The 12,137-nt window shown below is 41.0% G+C and overlaps 1 protein-coding gene across 2 annotated transcripts; it reads right to left on the bottom strand.

Moving 5' to 3' along the window:
• Positions 1-3,333: 3,333 nt before the first annotated feature.
• On the bottom strand, positions 3,334-11,108 carry LOC111673491 (carboxypeptidase Z-like). Of its 2 annotated transcripts, none has more exons than XM_023431254.2 (11): positions 10,920-11,108; positions 10,427-10,456; positions 9,408-9,782; positions 6,923-7,147; positions 6,598-6,827; positions 6,320-6,481; positions 6,018-6,176; positions 5,292-5,427; positions 4,968-5,107; positions 4,672-4,771; positions 3,334-4,049 (listed from the first exon to the last, which is right to left on the bottom strand). In XM_023431254.2, the coding sequence occupies exons 1-11, from the start codon at positions 10,996-10,998 to the stop codon at positions 3,691-3,693; spliced, it is 1,995 nt and encodes a 664-aa protein (XP_023287022.1). In that variant the 5' UTR covers positions 10,999-11,108; the 3' UTR covers positions 3,334-3,690. The 2 variants fall into 2 exon arrangements, with proteins under 2 accessions (XP_023287022.1, XP_023287021.1); XM_023431253.2 differs by having other exon boundaries at positions 6,923-7,150; positions 10,920-11,104.
• Between the last annotated feature and the right edge of the window lie 1,029 nt (positions 11,109-12,137).

The following is a 12,137-nucleotide window of genomic DNA, read 5'->3' as shown; positions in this document are numbered from 1 at the left end:
ATCAGAACTTACTTTGTTGAGACTGGAGCTTCTTTCTTGATCATGACAAGTAGAGTGTAGAGAAAAACATACAAAAAACTTTTACAGCTGCTGGATCAATAAACAAACTACCGGCATCATCAATTCTCAACCTTTTCCAATTGATCTTGACCCGCAGGTTAGGAAAACACTGTTTCGTGCCATACAATACATACACACATACATACAGATAGAAATCTTTATACCATGCTGACAGGAACATATAGGTAACATTTATTAAAACACATCACTGGTTGATGACATGCGCCACCAGGATGCACCTATTTGTTTATTCCTAGGTATCTTTACATCAGTTCGAGTTTGTGAAGGCCAAAATTCAAGAGCATTTGCATAATTTTAAAGTGAATCTTCTTAGGTTAGCAAGACAAAGGAAATACATTTGGTTCCTTCATTTCCCAATCTCTCTTATATTCCTCCTCTAAATACTTTCTTTTTTGGAAAAATGCTACATAAGTAAAGTTGGCTTGCTTGCTTAATTCAAGTAGCACTAAATATTGCACTGATTCAAAACCTGAATGTCAACCTGGTTTACCAATACTGGGAAAGATGGAAGATATTAAAGCCTGACAGCCTCATTTCTTAAGTGTCAGTCAAATACTAATGAGAGTATTAAAAAATGTATAAAATAAAAGGCCCCCCCCCCGCTGTGATACTGGCACCTGGTGACACTATATTCACATGGTGAACTGAGTGTTCATAAATAGTCATAGTTACAAACTGATCTGGAGGCGGGACATAAGTGTATTAAAGCTCCTTTGAGAACGCAGAGCAGGCTCACTGAACTGAAATGAGGCGTTACTTACCTACTTGCCAGCAGCATGATGCTAATACAACATGGCAGCTCAGGGCAGCTCTCTGCTACTTTCTCAGCCTCACCAAGTAATTGGTGACCCAGCACCCCACCTGACATGGGCGGCTCAAGGAACTGGCCCCAGAAAAGCAAACAGGGTCAATCCTGGATGGGATTGTCGTATGCTTGCTAAAGAGCATGTGACAAGTCAAACTAGTCTTTCCTTCATGCAGAGAGTGGTACAGGCCTATTTGACACTGTGTTTGGTTTGGTTTAGACTTCAGTCCCGTCACTCTGTAGCCTCTATGGGAGGGAGTATTGTGACGTTAATGTCAAGTTTCAACATTCCTAAAAAAAAAAAAGAAAAAACTGACAAATACTCATACCTAAACTAAAATATTTCATTCACTCAATTATATTAACTTCAACTGTCAGACATCTTCAGACATCGTTCAGAGCGTAACCCTAAGGTGTTCTCTTAGTGTCAGATCTATGCTCTCAGCGTTAGTGTTATAATTCATTTAAAATCATTTGATTCCTAAGTGTGTTTTTAAGACCCTGGTAGTAGCTTTTAAATCATATGTACTTAACTTCATGAATCAATCAATGACTTAACACTTCTGCATTGATAACTATGAATGAGTCTGAGATACAAGTATGTGCGGCTTCATTGCAAAACTGTATGCATCCAAACGAAGCAAGAAAAAGACAGACATTGTAAAGTAGCCCCAAAGTGAGTGAGAGTACCCAAGGCCAATCAAGAGGGAAGCTGAGAAGTATCTGAAGTATTGAATTGAACAATCTGAATATCTCTAGAGGTAATTCAAGGTTACCTGTGCATTCGCCTGAGTAGGTGAAGGTTACCATTCATCTTGGTAAGGAGCCTTTTGTAAAGCTACTGTAGCTGTTCTAGTCCCTCTATTATTATACAGTGAATACTATTAGGGAGATCGTCCTTCCAGCCATGACAGTATTTGGAGCAGACTTGCATGTGATGGAAAAAGGCCTTGTAATCTGACAGTTTACTGAAAGCTCTCCACCACAGGGTTATGAGTTACTGGGACAGTAATACAGGGTTTTGCAGACCTACTGTAAATGGAGGTTTTTCTCCTCCGCTGTTGTGCTGACTGAGTTTGGTGCCAAATCATGTGTTTGTGTTTTGTAAATCCCCTGAGAAGCTTGTTTTTTTTTTTTTTTTTTCACTGACTTTGTCGTGGGTCAAGTAGTTCACTAACCAGACTTTCTTCTATAATTCTGTAATAGTGTTCCTCGACCTTTATCTGGGGTAATTTGCTTTTCCCATGCTTCTTTCATGACCTTACATCAAAATCCTGAAGAGCTGTTTTGTTTACAAGATTTAGGACTTCACTACACCCCAGGGCTGGCAATGCTCTTGCATGCTTTACTCCATTTTGCACTGCTTTTTATTGTGGCAAACTTTTATCCGTTTGGTACTTAGGTGAATTCATGCTGTTGTGGTGGTTGTTGTTTTTTAAGCTAAGTGTGGCAAATTTGCCTCAGCCATTTATCCTTCACGTTCTTCTTTGTTATGTTTTCTATTCTATCCAGCAGTTCCTGTAGTCTGGCTGCAGTACAATACACTCGCACCTTCTTTTCCATCCTCTTCCTCATTCCTACTTTGCTGTTGGTAGTACTTCCTCCACTGCACAGCTAATTCATGCTGATGACTTGGTCTGAGTTGACACCTCTCACTTTTTCAACAGAGGCCAATAAAACCCCTACTCTGCAATCATAAATATCCCGATGTTTATCCAGCTAAATGTTCCTTCCTCCATTGTCTGTGGATATTTTCTAGAAATCATTTTACAGCTATAGAAATATCATACGAGCCTTTACAAGTCATGACATGTGACAGAGGCTTTCTACCGAGGAGTATTTAAGGTAAAGATTAGCTCCTCTGTAAAGCTGATGAACAGAAATTAGGTTTACATTTGCAACACATCCCATCCTTCCCTCTCAGGTGTGTGGGAGGTGGTTTTATAATTGTAAACTGACTAAAATTTCACAGATTGTACTGGATTAATCATATGGACTAAACCGTAAAGGGATTACTTGCATAAATGGCTTTAATACAGAATGCATGACCATTTCAGTTTAGATTCACTGGAATTAAGTCATCGTATAGTTAACCATAAAATGAAGCTTTACAGCAGCAACTGAAAGCTAAAAGTCATTTCCACAGACTGCATCTTTGGATTACTAGCATTTCACTCCATTTACAAAACTCCTGACTCAGCATCATACGCATGACACACCTGCACCATAGTATTTCTGCTAATACTACAGATGCTACACCGTCAGTGGTTTGTAGTAACTTGGAGAAACCAGAAGTTGATATAGCCTGCCCTCTAGTGGTCACTCTGGTTCATTACCTACTGAAAATGAATTGATAGAACCAGGATTGAATAGGAAAATGATCTGAGTAAACTTCAAGATGAGGTTTAGAAGGAAAATGAGGTTGAATGTAGCTGGAAGGAGTCGTATTGTGACCATATAAAACTCTTTATTTATGATGTAAAATTGTTAGAAAATACAAATATAAGTCTTTAACAACTTTACATTTCATCATGGTTGAATACTGAAGCCGTTCGATTGTTGAGGCAAAAGCTTACAGACTTAAAGCAAAATCCTGCCTGACTCTCACTGTGGATAAAAGGTGTTTACTTTTTGATTTCACGAACACGCTCGTTGGTAAAAAGCTAACATGAAGGCCAGCCAGCTAGCTTTACACTTTTCTGCCGTGTAACCACAATAAAAAAGCAGCGCATCCTTTAAATGATAGCCTGGCTTGTGTGTATACTGTATGAAGAGGGGCTGCTTCCCCTCTCTCTATTAAAGCTCTAATAGTGTTTTAGCAGCCAGGTGGGGGCGGGTCCACCTGGCAGGACGAAGTAGCTCCACCACCAGGGCTTCTCTGCTCTCTCCTCGCGGTTGTGGCTCAAATTAGCCATCAGGGTGTAGCGCTCGAACTGGTTATAGGGATCGAAGCGGTCATAGGAGTCTATGGATGGGATGGTGGAGTCCTCCTCCTGCATGTCGGGCTCTTCGGCAGCTTTCAGCAACACAAAGTCCACTCGGCCTGCTGTGTGCATGCCAGGGGGCAGGTAGACTTTCTTCATGGCTCTGGTGTAGCCCGGGGCCGTGGCGGACACGATGTAGATCCCAGGGATGAGGAGGCGCCAGTATTCTCCATTTTCACCTGGGGGCGGGGAGGCAGAGGAACAAAGTGTTTTAAAGGCGCGCTCTCAGGGGACGAGTAGATGCTTTCAAAACCCCTCACTCCAGATCCGGCCCTGTACACATGTGAGTGTTCACGTCTTCAGAAAACTCAAGACGGCTGTAGAACTGCACAGCTGGCCGTCTGAGGGTTTAGAAGCACTATACCCATTAAATTTGGCTTTAATTAACTTGAACGTCAGACTTTCGCCTATGTGACGCTATATTGGAGCTTTCAGAAAGTTAGTTTACATGCCAGAAAGTGGTTATTACAGTAACTCCCGCAGCAGTGTGACAAACAAAAACTGCTTATGAGAAATGTGCAGTAAGATGCAGCGGGTTTGTTTGACGCGTACTGAGCTAAAAGTCAACATATTTTATTTCAGCTTTTGCTGCAATGATTCTTTTAAAATGAGTCTGTAACAAGTTCATTGACTTTATGATATTAAGTGACTGGAGTACGCCACAAGAACTCGCACTAATAAAAATAAAAAATGGACTTAGAAGCAAAACTAATGTCAAACCTTATCTAATACAACGAGCATTAATCTGTGTTAAAAAAAAAAAAAAATGGTGCAGCCTGTTAGGCAGATAAAAATGATCACCTGTGGTAATATCATGGCGTATTCTTTGGACTGATATCCGTGCACCTTTTATTCCATTTCCCTCCTCATCTTTCACGATGCCTTTGATACCAAGATGAGCCTGAGGAACAACACAAGTCATTCATTAAAAAAAAAAACATTTCATATGCATGTATTCAGACCTCATCTTAGAAAAAATCCCTCCCATTTAATATCAACTCCAGTACGTATGAATACTTTGCTCCCATGAATCCAGATGCTACTAATACGTCAACAAAAACAAGCTAATCGTGAACAGAATCAGGATTTGTTCTTACTGCCTCCATAAATGTGAGCAAAGCCTCGTGGTTCTGGTGCCAGCCGAGAGACAGCTCGTCTTCGGGGGGGAATTTATCACAACCCAGCTCCACAGTCACCTCAAAGCAGTTGGTGTGAAGATAGTTGAAGTCTTGCATACCTGAGCAGAGACGAGACTAAACTGCTTTACCCAGAAAGCCATGAGGAGTTGAGCTGACCTTTCCCCTCCAGGAAAGCTCCTCCTCTCTGCTTCCCTGATTTTGGATCATACTTGGTCATACAGCGACCTCTAGTGGCGGCACGTAATATTTCACTTTTATTCGTTAGTTTCACTGAGGACTCACCGCCTGCAAAGCTGGACCACTGCGCTCCATTAATGATTCCCTTCTGACTGTGAGCGCGAGACGGTCCACACTGGGCGTTTTCATTGGACATTGTTTCGTGGGTGTTTGCATATGCTCTGGCCAGAAACTTGAAAACCTACAAAATTAAAACTGGTGCATTATTTTTCTCCTTTCTTTTCATTACTTTAACATTATTTCAAGTCACACACTCACACTGCCAGAGCATGACAGCGAACTAGGGTTTTATGAAAGATTTTTGTTTATGAAAATATATGAAAGAGAAATCCAGTCAAAATACTCAGTTAGATTTTCAGCTTTAGATCTTGATACCAGACAACTGTATCATGTTGTTAGTCTGTAACTCATTGTTGTTGCTTCCTATCCTGGTTAAATAAAGATCAAATTAAAAGTATATATTATTATAATGGGGTCTATAATATCTAAATATTGGGTCAAGGAGTCAACGAGTAAATTCACATAAGGACGACAAATTCATTCACAAAAACATCATCAGAACAGCTGAATGACAATACACAAAGTATAATCAAAGTATGTGAACATATTTGACTGCTTTTCTGTATCCATCAGAATATTTGTGATTGTTTTTTCATCAGTTATCATATATTAAAATTTTGTTAATCAAACAGCCTGTGACAATAAACCCCATGAGCATGAAGTCAATATTTCCTGGTTCTAAAGGTGATGTTTTTCGAGGAACCCATTCACCTGATCGTCCGGCGCCGGGGATAACATGTTGCGCTCCAGCGGGTGTTTTGACAGATCGTAGGGGTACGACACCACCAGGTCCCCGCCGTGGAAGTTAGCAGAGAGCACAAACGGGACGGAGCGGATCCATTTCATGACAGCATACGTCTCTGGCGCAACCTGGATTGCAGCATTAAGACTTATTCGGACCAAGAAATGAAACAAATCAAGTTTATTCAGTTTTAAAAAGGCTTCCCTTTACAATATCACCTGTTACGCTATAAAATGTAATTCACGAATATGAATAAGGATTCACACTGTACCTTACCAAACCAGTAATAGTCTGGGATTGGGATGTGGTCGGTGCGGTGGCCCTTTTGTCTGCGTCGGTTGTAAGCGATGGAAGTCAAATCAGGGAAGTTTCTGTTCAGGTCGATGTTCTGAGCGTTGTTTCGACCGATGTTCCAAGTATCGTAGTGATGACCCTGAGGAATTCACAGATGAAACACAAACAGCTACTGAATGAACCTCGTGTTGTGTGTATTTGGCTGGTTTCCCAAAGCCCGACATAAATAGATGTGTGTATCCATGGGGAACTGACCTCCTCATCATCACCGTAGTTGTTGTCCTGGATTCCAGAAACAGCCACCTCGTATCCGTCCGGGTTCATGGAGGGCAGAATGTGGATGCGGGTGGTGTTGATGAGGGTCTGGATGCGCTCGTTCCCCAGCAGATACTCTGAGCACAGGTACTGAGCCAAGTAGATCAGCAGCTGCCGGCCCATGACTTCATTTCCGTGCATGTTGCCAATGTACTTCATCTCTGGCTCGACTACAGAGGGTCACATTCACAGTAACTGGTCTAACTTCCTTGATAAGGAAAGAGGGTGTAGACAATTTACACAGAGGGTGATGAGCTTTACTCACGCAGTTCATGTTGGCCGGGGTTGCTTGAGAACTCGATCACGAGCAGCTCCCTGCCCTCCATGCTGCGTCCGATGCTGTAGGTTCTGGCTATGTCGGAGCATTGTTCTTCAGTTTTCTTCAAGGTACTTATCATCTGGGCATTGGAGTGATAGGTGAACTGCATCGAGGTGGCGGACTCCTCGGGAGGAAGCATCTCCATGCTGTCAAAGGCCTCTAAATCCTGGTCTGCTGTAAAGAAAAACACGTCTCATCAGTTTTCAGCGGCGTAATTTCAGCTTTCAGCTCCACGTTTTGAGATCTCTCCGATGAAAACACTGTCTCCATTCTTGTAGCGCTGCCAGGGTATAAATAGGATGTCTGTAGACCCTGGTATGCACAGCAGAAACGAGAAAGAACGTGTGGAAAGTATACAACCAAATGCCTGATGAGCCAAACGTGCTCATTTCAGATGACACATTAAACTGTTCAACCTGCTGACATCTGCCCTATTTTATTATTCAAACTTATTTTGACATCAGCAGAAACCAGTAATAGCAGCTCCAAAACCAGACGGAACGCATTAAACTGTAATACTGCCAGAGTCACATGACCTAATAGACTGTATCTGTCATGCCATGCCTCCTTGTTGAAGTATTTCAAAAGGTTATTTAAAGCTGCATTCAGTTATTTATTTTTTCTTTTGAGGAAAGAAGCTGAACAAGCTGTAAACACAACATTTCAATATTATTACCTCATAAAGTTGTTTTGGTAGATGTGTTAAACACTTACCAAAAACATTAGCATTCATATAAAGTCTTATTTCTGGCCACCTGGATCATGGCCACTGTAAATCCAAAATTCACTCTCCTCTTAGCTCTGCTTTGGTCTCCACCAACTCATGGAGGGAGAATTGGGCTAAATTTCGCTGCTAAATGCTCCGCCGTGTTCGCTAGCCAGACGCCACTCACTGCTCCAGCTGAAACAGACGCAGTGAAGGTGAAGCAAAACCAAAACAATGAGTTGAAAGAGGCTAAAATGCTCTGTAGAGCTGAGGGGAACAGAAAAAGTTGTCTTGTTTTGTCACTGTCAGCTACTCCTTCCATATTACGCTGCATCATTTGATGTATTATCAATGTAAAACATTGACTAGGGCAGCTTTAAAGTGAGAACACTTTGAGCATTTCAAACATACCTAGAATGTTAAAAACCAAGGCAGACAAAAATCTAAAAAAAGCAATAACAAACATCTAATAGATTTTTACAAGGAACATTTCTAGCTGACAACTCAAGTGAGCTGTAACCAAACATTATCATTATCAATGAGTCTGTCATTTGATTCCTTTGTTAATTGTTTGGACTGTGAAATGTCAGAATATAGTGAAAAATAACCTTAAGAAAACTGCAGAAGCTCAGGGCGACATCTTCGAAGTGCCTGTTTTGTCCAACAACGTTCAGTATCATATAAGACAAAGTAAAGTAAACATGACACACATTTCCGAAGCTGGAACCGGGTAAAGATAATTTTGGCCTGAAAAATAACTGTAACAATTATCATAACAATGTAATTTCCCATCCTATGACAAAGCAATGAATCGACTCCTTGTTTTTCAGCTCTTAACCTCTGACGCAGACCTGACCTTTAGTTGTTATATTGAAACCTGATGTCATGGAAAGCTGTTCCACGTTGCTTTACCAGTATAAGTAAATGAAACAACACATACTGTACAGTATGAAGAGCCTGAGGTCACATAATACCAAAACAGCAACGACCATCAGCTCATAATTAATATGAATATGGGAATAATTACACAGGTCCGACCTGCTGCCAGACATCTGAACCTCATTCTATTTGGTGGAAAAAGAAAATTAGCACAACAATAAAAAACTGAGGCACTTTGTTATAGTGCCACAGGTTAAGACAGTATGGCTCACTTATTTGGTTGACGTTAACACTTTCATGATCATGTACACATTTTACTGTACACAAATGCCAAGGTGACATCACTAAAGGCTTAAATCAATACGTTCTGTCTGTGCACACGTTCATGCTCTCATATGGCTCACACATGATTTCTATTGGGAGCAGCAGCAGGAGGATATTTTTTTATGTCTATTTCTGAAACCTGTTTTTCACTTTAAGAATTTACAACAAAAATACTGCCACACAATGTTTAAAAAGCTAGGCTCTTAATGAAAACACATGAAAATAGCCGCAGGTTCAAGTTTGAGTGAGGGTGTATGTGGGAAAATAAGGCGTTGCAGTTGGATTTTATTTTGAGGTGAGCCACATGAGCATTTGTACAAACCAGACGCCTGCAGACAACGTGTTGAGGAAAAAAGCTCTATTGAAACTCAAAGGACTACGATTGTGTTTCTCCTTCAGATCAGAACAAAGAGCTGTCAGAGCTCAAAACCAGAAGTTTAAATATTTATGGAGGATAGACTTAATCAAAACCATAAATTCAGATTAGTTCACAATAACAATGATACTGTACTTAGCTCTCACCTTTGAGGCCTTCCAGTGGGTCATAACATCCTTCTTCGTCACTGACAAAAAAGCGGTCACAGTCCAGGAAGTAAGGCCAGGCCATCTCTATCCCCTCGAAAGCATGGCTGCATTTTTTATGCGCCGCTTCACAGGTGCTGCGGCACGGCTTCAGCACCTTTTCCTTCTCGCAGCGCGGAGCCAACACCGAGCAGCCCAGCATGCGGATCTCAGGGTTGCACTCTCCACCGAGCAGGGACTCAATCACACTTATGAGGAGATACTCGGCACCCGCCTCGGCCTCTTCACGGCTCTTGTGGCCGATGATGTTTGGGAACATGGTCTGAGTGTAGGGCATGTCATCGCAGTAGGACAGTAGGACATCTGTGCATTTGGCTGAGGTAAACCAAATAAAATTCAGATAGTTTAAGAACATTTTCTAATTAAATGTTTATCAGAAGTGTCAAAAAGTGCAGGAAACATTAGGGGATAGTCACAAAGAGCTCATATTAATCTTAACTTTATCAGTCTTATTTCGAGGGATCAAGTTATGGTCTGTATCTCCATCTATCACACACTTAGGAGCTTCACTGTGCCGTCTTCAATCATCTAGTTCCAAATATTTCTATTATCCCTGGAAATTAGAATTTGAATATTTCATAGTGCCATTGATCATCTAAAAATACACATGATGGTTTTATGGCTTTCAGGCCAGATTCCATTAAGACTACACCCAGTGTGACTTATGATCTCATCCTTTTTGTTGTTAAAAACACTGACTCAAACTTAAGCCACAGGGGTGGAACTGTCCGGTCATCTGACCTGTCAGGGAGGGTGGGTTGACTTTAGGGCCTGACCGTTCTCTAATGTCACAGCCACAAAGAAAAACTGAGAGCTATTAAGTTCAGAAGTCAAAGAGGAGACGCCATTTACGAGTTAAACAGTTCAGAGATGGGATCAGCCGCTACAACATGAGGCAAGCTTGATGACAAACAGCCCATGTATGACACCGCTCTTCCCCCGAGCCCATGGATACTTACGTTTTTCTTCCACTGTTGGCTTGCACTGTCCTGCAACACACATCAGTATGTCATTAGCTGACACTGTGGCAGACACTAGATGGCAGAGTGGTTTTTATAAATGCCTCACTGTGGCTTATAAAGTAGTCTACTGATCAACCTCTGCTCTTGCTTCAGCAGCTTTTTCAAATGCCTGTCTGTCAACAAAGTATCATTTTTACAGGATCATAAATTTAAATCACAGAGGTTGAAAAGCATGGTTTCATCTATAATATTAATACCATCTGACAAACTACAGGCCATCAAGTCATCATAGTCATACTCATTTTGAAGCTTTACGTTTTTACGAAAGTTGCACAAAAGCACAAAAGTTTTACAGCATGAAATCCTGCTTCTGAATCTGGAAACGTCCAGACCCTGCACATGAAGAGATGCAATGTCCAACTCGTGCAGCAGGTCCGGATGCACGCACAAGAATAAAGTATGAAATCATATAAAGTAGAGAAAACTTCACCTCGAAATCCTGGGTCACACCGCGGAGGAGCACAAGACACAAGGACAAACTGCAGCAGAATCAGCAGCATGATGCTCATTTTCCGACACTTATATTCCGTTTCGATGTGGCACCTCACACACGCAGCGAGAGGGTGTGTGTGTGTGTGTGTGTGTGTGTGTGTGTGTGTGTGGCTGTCTGTGTTTGTGTGTTTCAATTTCGCAAGTCTGCAGAAATTCCCTGTGAACTTCCCCTAAAGCCACTTTATTACACACATTACGGTCCACTATCAAATTACAGAGGAAATGACTGTGAGGCGAAGTGAGGACATGTGGAAATGTGAACGTAGATTTAGCAAATATGGCGGTTTAATTGTAATTTCGGCCAACAGGGAAGCACGAGGGGATATTTTTCCTTTTCTTTATAACTTCATAATTTACTGGTTGACTTTTTGTTGGATGAAGGTTTTGACTCTGGATCAAAAGTAGGCCTGATTGAGGTGCACGTGTACCCTCGGCTTTGTTCTGGTCTTAACTTGATTAATGGGAGTGCGCCTTCTTCAGTCACATGACACTGTTTGGCAAATAAGCTGACACCCCGCCATTAACGATACCTGCATGGTAACTTATATACAGTCTATAGGTTGACCAAATCAAAGAGTATTGTGCAGGTTGTGTAGCTCTAATAACACGTGGTACTGACAGAACAATATACTCTGGACAGATAAAGCTAAGCTCAAAGTTTAGAGCACTTATTTTTTATTTAACAATTTTATTCATTATTTATATATCTTATTTTTTTAAAACATTGTTTATGTTTTTTCTCTTTGAGGTCTAGTTTCATAATTTTACCTCATCCTATTTGAAGATTCAACATAATGTTAATGTTTGCTGTGATGCTAACAGCAACTAACAGAAAATATGACCTTTAAGCCTTAAAATTCTCCTAAATGGAACAATGATTTTCATCATAACTTCCATGATAGTCAGATAATTCAAAACCTTTGATTGTCTCAAGAGGAAGAGGTGGTCACCACGTAACCTGGGTAAATTTATATCCTTATTTGATGTGACAGTAGCTTGTTCGCAAGAAAAAAAATAGGATCTTGGACACTATCACTCAGAAAATTTTGCTATGGCTACCTACATTACAAGTGCTGTTTTACTCATTCCTCTAATAATATGCTCTTATCTCCTTCATGCTGAACTGATCTATATTAGCATAATGGGAGGCATGATT

The sequence above is a fragment of the Seriola lalandi genome, unplaced genomic scaffold (genome assembly GCF_002814215.2).
Source record: "Seriola lalandi dorsalis isolate HSWRI2012SDOR001 ecotype SW California unplaced genomic scaffold, Sedor1 jcf7180002054919, whole genome shotgun sequence".
Lineage (NCBI taxonomy): Eukaryota > Metazoa > Chordata > Actinopteri > Carangiformes > Carangidae > Seriola > Seriola lalandi.
The sequence above is the reverse complement of the archived record's forward strand: the minus strand, read 5'-3'. Positions and strand labels throughout refer to the sequence as shown.

Bases quoted from the DNA above. Each gene is read 5' to 3' on its own strand.
- LOC111673491 (XM_023431253.2), bottom strand. From the start codon at position 10,998: ATGAGCATCATGCTGCTGATTCTGCTGCAGTTTGTCCTTGTGTCTTGT. The intron at 6,177-6,319 runs GTACAGTGTGAA...GCTGCAATCCAG, and splicing joins ACTATTACTGGTTTGGTAAG to GTTGCGCCAGAGACGTATGC. The intron at 5,428-6,017 runs GTGAATGGGTTC...TTAATTTTGTAG, and splicing joins CCCCGGCGCCGGACGATCAG to GTTTTCAAGTTTCTGGCCAG.